A 10,702-nucleotide genomic window follows, 5' to 3' on the forward strand; every position below is an offset into this window, starting at 1 on the left:
TTTTGGGGGGGTCCCCCTATTTTAATATCCAGCAAAGGTTATGCAGACAGCTGCAGGCTGATATTCATAGCCTGGTAAGGGGCCATGGGTATTACCTTCTTCCCAGACTACAAATATTGGCCCCCGGCTGTCGGCTTTCCCCCTCTGGCGCAGAAAATTGTGCGGGAGCCCACTTCATTTTTTTTCCTTTTTTTTAATTACACATGTTCATTAATCAACATCGGCCTTGCTATTATATATCTATGGATATATCTATATCTATAGATGGATATCTATGGATATATCTATATTATATACTAAAAAAACGGAAATAGCACAACTTTGGACTATCGGGTGCACAAGCCTTTACTGCAATCCATCCATTTTGCAGGAATATCTAATGAACTTTTAGAAAAAAAGGCAGCTCTCCTTGCATATGGTGAGTATCTGTGGTTTAATTCAGACCCACATGAAATTAAAAGTTAATTATGGATATATCTATAGATATAACTATGGCTATATCTATCTATAGATATATTTATAGATAGATAGTTATATCTATAGATACATAGATATATATCTATCCATATATCTATCTGGCTACTTTCACACATCAGGGTTTTTGCCATCAGGGACAATCCTGCGAGTTTTGAAAAAAAACGGATCCGTTTTTTTTCCGCCGGATCCGTTTTTTTTCTTATAGAGTTGTATTAGCGCCGGATTGCACCTGATGGCCACACGTTTCTTCCGTTTTTTGCCGGATCCGTCAAAAAAGCTGTTTCCGGCAGACGGAGAAAATGTACAGAGGAACGTTTTCTCTGTCTTGCAAAAAAAAAAGCCCAGCGACTGATCCGGCGAAAAACTTATGAAACTGAGAGGTGAAATAACGAACCCATCCTCCAAATTCGGTTTTTCATGCATTTTTCCATTCAAATCATGCACAATTTCCGTTCTCTCTCTCAAAAAAAAACGGATCAGTTGCATCAGTTTTTCACTGTTTGCAACGGATGTTTTTTCAAAAATTCGCCGGATCCTGCCTGACGGAAAAAAACTGATGTGTGAAAGTAGCCTAACTATCCATATATCTATCTACATCTATCCATACATATATCTTTCCATACATATATCTATCCATAGATATATCTATCCATACATACAGTATATCTATAGATAGATACATAGATCTATCTATTCATACAGTATATCTATAGATCTATCTATCTATCTATCTATCTATCTCATTCCTTCTATCTATCTACAGATAGATAGATATGGGATAGATATGAGATAGATAGATAGAAGGAATGAGATAGATATACAGTACAGACCAAAAGTTTGGACACACCTTCTCATTTAAAGATTTTCCTGTATTTTCATGACTATGAAAATTGTACATTCACACCGAAGGCATCAAAACTATGAATTAACACATGTGGAGTTATATACTTAACAAAAAAGTGTGAAACAACTGAAAATATGTCTTATATTCTAGGTTCTTCAAAGTAGCCACCCTTTGCTTTGATGACTGCTTTGCACACTCTTGGCATTCTCTTGATAAGCTTCAAGAGGTAGTCACTGGGAATGGTCTTCCAACAATCTTGAAGGAGTTCCCAAAGATGCTTAGCACTTGCTGGCCCTCTTCCCTTCACTCTGCGGTCCAGCTCACCCCCAACCATCTCGATTGGGTTCAGGTCTGGTGACTGTGGAGGCCAGGCCATCTGGCATAGCACCCCATCACTCTCCTTCTTGGTCAAATAGCCCTTACACAGTCTGGAGGTGTGTTTGAGGTCATTGTCCTGTTGAAAAATAAATGATGGTCCAACTAATCGCAAACCGGATGGAATAGCATGCCTCTGCAAGATGCTGTGGTAGCCATGCTGGTTCAGAATGCCTTCAATTTTGAATAAATCCCCAACAGTGTCACCAGCAAAGCACCCCCACACCATCACACCTCCTCCTCCATGCTTCACGGTGTGAACCAGGCATGTAGAGTCCGTCCGTTCACCTTTTCTGCGTCGCACAAACACACGGTGGTTGGAATCAAAGATCTCAAATTTGGACTCATCAGACCAAAGCACAGATTTCCACTGGTCTAATGTCCATTCCTTGTGTTCTTTAGCCCAAACAAGTCTCTTCTGCTTGTTGCCTGTCCTTAGCAGTGGTTTCCTAGAAGCTATTTTCTGTGGCAATTCCACAACGTGTGCACTTAGCCTTATTGTTGCTCTCATTCATTATCACTTGGACCATTGCAACTCTCTACTAATCGATCTCCCTCTTAATGAACTCTCCCCTCTACAATCCATCCTGAATAAAGACAGGATCATATTTCTGCCCAACCACTACACCAAAGCCTTTACCCTGTGCTAGTAGAGTATAATCAAAACTTATCCTCTCGCACAAAGCTCTTTACAATTCTGCACCGCTCTACATCTCCTACCTCACCTGCCACTGCTACCTCCAGGCCTTCTTTCATGTTGTGCCTGTCCTCTGCAATAAACTAACAAGGACAGGTTCATTACCAATATCCACAATTTTAAGAGAAGCCTAAAACCGCATTTCTTTAGACTGGCCTATCATCTCAACTCAGTAATCTAACTTATTGATTCCATGTTCTTCCTTTCAAGCATTTTGTTTAGGTACTTTTAGAGATACTGGCTGGTGATTGGTTCATGCAGAATCATTTGAATGCCACTATGTATTATCTTCATGACTAGACCATACACACCACCACTTTTTTACCTTTTGTGTCAACCTTATTTCCTCTCAGACTGTATGCTCACGAGTAGTAACCTCACTCTTCTTCGTATGTGTTGTACTGTATGTTACTCTGTAATGTTTTATCTTGTTTGTACAAGTTCGCTCTGAATTGTAAAGTATGTTAGCGCTATAGAAAAAAAATTCATTATTATTGCTTTTTTTATTTTTTTTAAGTTATCCAATAAAGGTATAGCCAACACTTTTATGTTTTGTGGACATGAAAGTATTTACATAGAGCAAAAACATGAAAAGGCATTTTGTGCATAAAGACAACTTATCTAAGGGTCAGTGTTAGGAATTGTTCTGACAAAAAAGGCAGTGTACATTCAAGCGAATTACAGCCAAAAACAACTAATGTGTCCAAACACACAATTCAATGTTCATTAGTACAAGTAGGCAAGAGCAACAAATTACCAGTTGCAGTGCCATTGGTGCCAAAGGGACAAGTAAATCAAAGACTCAAGCACAGAGTGATCCAGTTTTTCAAGCATATGTGAGAAGTGATTCTTTCTGCATGGGTAAATATTTCTGCGTATGAAGTCTATTTCATGACGAACTGGTGCAATTAAAAAGGTCAAAGGTGGTCTAACCAATAAAGTTCCAAGTCGGTTTACAGTCGCTTTGTTTGATTTCCAATAGCGTTTTTTATAACAGATGTTTAGTGATAATTGCATACATTTATAATTACCATTTAGTGCTTTAAATTATTTTTCCTTTTTTTTGTAGGATATATGACTTAACATTGACTGTACCTAATATATTTATTTTCTTTTGTCTTAAAGGGACACTATCACCTGAATTTGGAGGGAACAATCTTCAGCCATGGAGGCGGGGTTTTGGGGTTTTTGATTCACCTTTTCCTTACCCGCTGGCTGCATGCTGGCTGCAATCTTGCCTTGCGCAGGCGTGTACTATGGAGGACAGAGAATGAACTTCAATCCAATATTGCAGCCAGCGGGTAAGGAAAGGATGAATCAAAAACCCCAAAACCCTGCCTCCATGGCTGAAGATTGTTCCCTCCAAATTCAGGTGACAGTGTCCCTTTAAACAATTTGCCAAGTAAATGATTCAAAAAGAAAATGGCTCTCTCTCTGTGATTTCTCTGATGTGTGGCAAGATTAAATGTGTAGGTAAAACTTTCCCTACATTCTGAACACAAAAAATGGTTTCTCCCATGTGTAAATTATCAGATTTAGGGCTCATACTCACATGCGAGAAACTCGGATGAGTCTCGCACGTCAATACCCGGCACTGCACCCGGCACTCAGGAGCGGAATGTGCGGCTGCATTTATTGCTATGCAGCCGCACGCTCTGATCTGAGTGCTGGGTGCAGGGTCAGGTATTGACGTGCGAGACTCATCCGAGTTTATCGCATGTGAGTATGAGCCCTTATAGCAAGGCTGTGAATTAAAACCAATGAAAACATTTCCAATTAAAACATTTGCCATACTCTCAACATGTAAATGGTTTCTCTCTCGTGTGAATACTCTGATGCCTAACAAGTTTGGATTTCTCTGTAAAATATTTTCCACAGTCTGAACATGAAAATGGCTTTTCCCCTGTGTGAATTTTCTGATGTGTAGAAAGATTTGTTTTGTGATTAAAGCATTTCCCACACTCCGGACATGAAAATGGCTTCTCACCTGTGTGAATTCTCTGATGTCTTACAAGAGTTGATTTCTCTGTAAAACATTTCTCACATTCTGAGCATGAAAATGGCTTCTCCCCTTTGTGAATTTTTTCATGTGTAACTAAAACTGATCTGTGTTTAAAACATTTCCCACATTCTGAACATGAAAATGGCTTCTCCCCTGTATGAATTCTCTGATGTTTATCAAGATCAGATTTTGTAGAACAATATCTCCCACAGACTGAACATGAAAATAACTTCTCCCCTGTGTGAAATATCTGATGTGTAATAAGATGTGATTTCACTGTAAAACACTTCCCACATTCTGAACATGAAAATGGCTTCTCGCCTGTGTGAATTCTCAGATGTGTAGCAAGATTTGTTCTTTGAGTAAAACATTTCCCACATTCTGAACATGAAAATGGCTTTTCCCCTGTGTGAATTCTTTGATGCTTAGAAAGATCAGATTTTGTAGAACAACATTTCCCACATTCTGAACATGAAAATAGCTTCTTTCTTGTATGGTCACTTTCATGTTCACCATCCCTTTTGTTAAACTTATTGTGCTTAACAGTCTGTGATGAATCAGTGGATAGAACCTGCTCAAAAGGATTAGATGACAGATCTTTACTTTGAAGGGCTGTAGGTAAATCTAAGATACTGGCATGATCTTCATATATATCTGGGGGACTAACATGATCATTTGCTTTAAAATTTGAATATATGAAATATTTCTCTGAGCTTAAGGTCCAGTGATCTGCAAAAAAAATGAAAATGAAATATTTGGGTTTTTTTTTCAATAACACTTCCCTGAAAATGCATTAATTCTAACATTATTAAATACAACTTAAAATTATAGATAATTTGGAATAAAATTATTGTATATACTCGTGTATAAGCCGAAATTTTCAGCACAATTTTTTTGTGCTGGAAACGCCCCCCCTTGGCTTATACACGAGTCAATTGTCCAGAACGCTGGTTGGGTGAGGGGGTTCAGACATCATACTCACCCTCCGTTGCTGCACCTCCGTCCCCGCATCTCCATTGTCACGGCGCCGGCGGCTCTCCTGTCTTGAGCAGTCATGTGGTACCGCTCATTAAGATAATGAATATGGACGTGTCTCCACTCCTATATGTGTGGAGCGCATATTCATTACCTTAATGAGCCATCTGACCCCTGAGCAGAGGGGAGGAGAGCCGCCAGTTCCAGATAACAGAGAGGCAGGGACGGAGATGCAGTTGCGAGGAGAGTGAGTATGATGGGGGGGCAATGTGAGCCATGCATATACAACCAGGGTAAGGGGGGAGCCGAGCCATGGGGGACGGGGGAGCCAAGCAATGCGGTACTGGGGGAGCTGAGCAATGCAGGATCGGGGGAGTCATGCATACAACAGGGGGAGCCACACATACCAGGACAAAACAGGTGCAGCCACACATTCCATGACAGGGGGAGCCACATACCAGGACCGCACAGAGGGAGCCACATACCAGGACAGGAGGAGGGATGCCACATAACAGGACAGGGGGAGCCACACATAGCAGGACAGGGATGAGAGGACAATGCATACCCGGCTTTTGCTCAAGTCAATAAGCTTACCCAGTTTTCCGTTGCAAAAACAGGCACCTCGGCTTATATTCGGGAAGGCTTATACTCGAGTAACTGACTAGGACAGTGATGGCAACAGTAGACATTCTATCACCACTAGAAATGGATCTTAGTTTCTTACATGACTCCTGCCTCATCCCCAGTTTAAATGACCATCTTTCTGACTTTTTTGTATAACCTGCATCAATCTTTGATCATGACTTCCTCAAAAACTAAAAAATGGCATCCGTGGGGTGACTAGGACATTTCCTGCAGCAAAGTCCAACTCCCTGTTAAGGTGTGACTATCAGGGATCCCTTAGATCCAATGTCTATTTTGACCAGAATTGAATTCTCCAAATTTTGTTTCACTTTACTTGTAAGCATAATCATAACAGGATAACTGACCAATACTATTAGGATGGACCGGCTGTAACCTGTGGGGATCAAGGAACTTATTCTTTCAGGTGGAGCATAAAGAGGTCAACTTTGGAAGTTTCCTTTAACTCTGCAGCTTTAGTACCAGTGCCTGCTATTGAACCCAAGGAAACGTTATCTGATCAATTACCAGTAGATTACAGAACCATGTTGTGTTTTTCCATTATTTTAAGATTCAACCTTTGTTCTGTACACCAAGCAAGACCATGCCTGCTCCTGTCATGAGATGAGATAAGCATCTTGCCTCAGGTGGCGGCACTTTCTCTATACCTTAGCGCAGAGCCGGACAGGCCATTGGGCAAATGCTAAATGGTACGGTCCAGTTTATATTTTCCTCCCCTTGTTTCCAGAGCCATAACTTTTATTTTTCTATTGACATAGCTTTATCATAACTTGTAACTTGTATTTTTCTGGAACAAGTTGTTGTCTTGTATGTCAGCATTAATTTTACTATATAATTTACTGAAATACATGAAAAAAATTCCAAGCAATGATGGAAAAAATTCTGCCATTGTTGGAGGAGGTTTATTTTTACTACTTTATTTTTACAAAGCATGACCAATACGCATGGGTGTCTAATGTATGGATTTAAGGAGTTTTTTTTGTGTAATATATTTTTCTCATTAATATTTTGCAAAGAGCTGATGCTCCTCACCCCATGCTGGCTATGTGCCCGGCCAGGCTCCGTGCTTCATCTTCCAGCCAAACACATGATCGTTTCTACCTATCACTGATTGCAGCAGAGACGAATGCATCTCTGCTGTGGCTGGAATATTGTCTGCAGCAGTTACATATTTATACGGTCAAGAATGTTTATGTATTTTTCTGAAAAAAAAAACATTTTGATTTCAGCCATTGATAGTTGCAGCTAAAATGCATTATTAAAAAGAAAATTGTAAAACGGCATATTTTGTTCAAAATCTCAAAATGTTTTTGTCAGTAGAATCCACAATTTTTTTTTTACATAATCAAAGCTTAAAAAAAATGACAAGTCAGTGACTGAGTAGCATCTGTGACTTATCTGCATTTAGTGGTCACTACTCACCTGTGTGGTTATCTGTAGGAATCTCCTCTTTACACCACTCATCACCCCTCACATATGTCTTTGTAGTATTAATATGGGGCAGATCTTTACCCTGAAACAAATATTGTAAAAGTCACATCTATGATCAGCTCTAATTCTGCCATCTCCACCATTCTCATTACACAAGTATAAGTTATACAATACTGGTGGATAAATCAAGACTGAGCACAAGATCTTCACAGCCATCTACAAATCATAGGGAAGATCTCATGACACCTCTCCATCTACCTGATGATCCTGAGGAACATTGGGATCTTCTTGTTTACAGTCCTGTGGAAGAAGAGGACGGGGACATCTCTCTGGTGTTGTCTTCTTACTGGATAAAACTGGAGGAAACACACAAAGGGACTGAATTCATTCTTTACATACAGGTAATTATAGGCCGTGTGTATTTAGTCCTGTCTATTACCGGGTGATGTGAGGGACTGAGGAACCTCCATCATGACGTCCTTGTACAGATCTTTGTGTCCTTCTAAATACTCCCACTCCTCCATGGAGAAATAGACGGTGACATCCTGACACCTTATAGGAACCTGACACATACAATGATACCGTCATCCCCCGATCCCTCCATAGCGTTACTGTATAATGTCCCAGCATTCCCAGCAGTGTCACCTCTCCAGTCAGCAGCTCAATCATCTTGTAGGTGAGTTCTAGGATCTTGTCGTCATTGACATCCTCATGTATCAGGGGGTGAGGTGGAGGCCCCATCATTGGGCTCAGGGATCTTCCCCATCTCTCAGACACAGGGGCCTGACAGTACTCACTAGAGGTCTTCTTCACTACTGTGTAATCCTGGTTATGGAGAGACACATTAATAAATCTCACTACAGACATTTCCAGAGTCCTCACCTCTCTAGTTCTGTCTGTTATTCCCATAGATAAGAATGATGTAATGTGAGGTCATCAGAATCTCTCACCTCTCCAGTAAGGCGGAAGAGGATCTCTAGGGTGAGGTGTAATACCCGCTCCGGCATCTTGTCCCTGTCCCTATCCATCCTTGTAGCATCAATTAGAATAATTCTCTTGTACAGAAGATTTCCACTCAAAGGATCCGATATTGTAGGGACCTGAATGGGGAGAAGATGGCAATGTAAATTCATAAAGATGCCATGAAAGAAATCTCCGAAGCTTCATATAATCACTACATCCAGTTATGGGCCTCGTCCTGCCCCAGTATAAAACACAATACAATTTTAGCCAATCAAGTCTACCTCCTTGGCCCAGATGTCACCTCTTTGCTGTGTAGAATTCCAGAGTGCCCATCAGCTGTATTCTCCTTATTCTCTTCACAGTTCCTTAAACTTAATGTAGACAAAACTGAACTCATCATCTTCCCTCCATCTCACCTAACCCCCCTACCTGATCAATCTATCACAATAAATGACATTACTCTTTCCTCTGTACCGGAAGTCAACTGCCTGTGAGTAACCCTTGACTCCTTCAAACTGCAAATACAAACCCTCAACACCTTCTCCTGCTGCCTCCACCTCAAAAATATTTCCAGAATCTGTTCTTTTCTCAATCCTCAATCTACTAAAATAATAGTGGTGCCCTTATGATCTCCTGTCTCAACTACTGCAATATCCTCCACTGTGGCTTTCCTGCTAACACTCTCGCACCCCTCCAGTCTGTCCTTAGTCTTCTGCCTGACTAATCTACTTCTGTCTTCGCTACCCCTCCTCTTCTCCAATCTGCAAAACCCTTCCCTGGCTCCCAATTCCCCAATGTATCCGATTCAAACTAACACTGTTCTACAAAGCCATCCATAATCTGTCTCCCCCATGTAACTCGGAACTAATCTCCCAATATCTTCACATACGTAATTCAATGATCTCTTCTTCACACTTTTATGGTCCTCACAAAATCTTCTCTAAGACTTTCAAAGTATCTCCCTAACCCTCCCAAGTATCTCCCCATCCTCTGGAATTCTGTGCCCCAACCCATCTGATTATCCACCACTGATGGAACATTCAGACAGAACGTGAAAACCCATCTCTTCAAGAAAGCTTACAGCCTGCAATGACCCCGCTACCACCGAAGCTGCTGCAACCCCATGACCCCATATTATCTTCCCTCCCCGTTATTCTGTAGACTGAAAGCCCATGAGGGAACACAGTCCTCTCCCATCTGTACCAGTCTGTCATTGTTAGTTTATTCACTGCCATTTCTATTTTGTTTGGAACCTCCTCATGTACAGCACTATGGAATCAACGGTGCTCTAAAAATAAATAATAGTAATGATATATAGTCACATACACTGATTTATCACAGAATATCTCCAATCCAGCACCAAAAACACAGAAAAAGAAAAATCTTATGTATCTTGGAATGGAGCAACACAAATGTCGTAAAGGGGTTAATGTCCCCTGCACCCAGTAACGCGGAATCTCCAGCACCTACCTCCACCTGCAGAGCCGTACACGACATATATGGCTGTTCTGAGCGCACAGGACCTGTGATGAGGTCACAGGAGGGGAGGAGTCAGGGGTCACATGATCAGAGGCCGCCTCAGTATGTACCATATATATGTGGTGTGCGGCTCTGCGGGTGGAGGTATGTGCCGCGGTCGCGAACGTGTTCCCGTCTGTCGCTATATCAGGATCTATGTCTGTAATGGATTACATTGAAATTATAAATCATTTCCTTCTCTTCTATTGCAGTTTTTTTTATTGAGGTGCATTTTTATTTTTTTAACCTTTCTCAATGTGTTTTTTTTAATTGATTTTCAATTTAATATGCACAAGTAGAAAAATATTTAGAATTGATTGAAGGTATCAACCACTGAGGACTCTCAATTCTAAATATTGTTCTATCTACTGGCTAACGCGGTACCAAGATATATATCTTTCCTGTATATACACAAGTACAAACATACCAACAAATCACTGCCCCTAATATAGACAATCGCACCAATGTACATTAAAATGATTACACATAACCAGCTGTTGCTTGTTTTCGAAGTTCTTCTTGTAACGTGGAGTTGCACAACAGTTTATTTTACTTTTGCCAATTTTATGTCAGGTTTGCCCAGTTCCTTCACAATGGTTGGAGCACAAGCGGAACTAGAATCTGAGGTAAGATTTGTGGCGAGGCATACGCCACTCGTCAGAAACTCCTGATTCATTGTGTTGTGTAAACATCAGTAAACACCATAACACGGAAAAAAAAATATCAAAATGGCAGAATTGTAATTTTTCAATTCCCACAACTGTTTTCACAAATACAA

At 40.7% G+C, this 10,702-nt stretch overlaps 1 protein-coding gene across 1 annotated transcript in view; it reads right to left on the minus strand.

The window, feature by feature from the left end:
- LOC138664093 (oocyte zinc finger protein XlCOF6-like) overlaps nt 1-9,932 on the minus strand; it is a 41,780-nt gene extending 31,848 nt beyond the window's left edge. Inside the window, exons 1-7 of the mRNA XM_069750521.1 lie at nt 9,877-9,932; nt 8,394-8,543; nt 8,089-8,268; nt 7,883-8,006; nt 7,702-7,799; nt 7,435-7,525; nt 4,231-5,124 (exon numbers count right to left, since the gene is read on the minus strand). Coding sequence (XP_069606622.1) covers nt 4,231-5,124; nt 7,435-7,525; nt 7,702-7,799; nt 7,883-8,006; nt 8,089-8,268; nt 8,394-8,543; nt 9,877-9,903 — 1,564 coding nt within the window. The 5' untranslated portion in view covers nt 9,904-9,932. The remainder of the gene's footprint in view (nt 1-4,230; nt 5,125-7,434; nt 7,526-7,701; nt 7,800-7,882; nt 8,007-8,088; nt 8,269-8,393; nt 8,544-9,876) is intronic.
- Nucleotides 9,933-10,702: the final 770 nt, after the last annotated feature.

The sequence above is a fragment of the Ranitomeya imitator genome, chromosome 2, assembly GCF_032444005.1.
Source record: "Ranitomeya imitator isolate aRanImi1 chromosome 2, aRanImi1.pri, whole genome shotgun sequence".
Taxonomy (NCBI): Eukaryota; Metazoa; Chordata; class Amphibia; order Anura; family Dendrobatidae; genus Ranitomeya; species Ranitomeya imitator.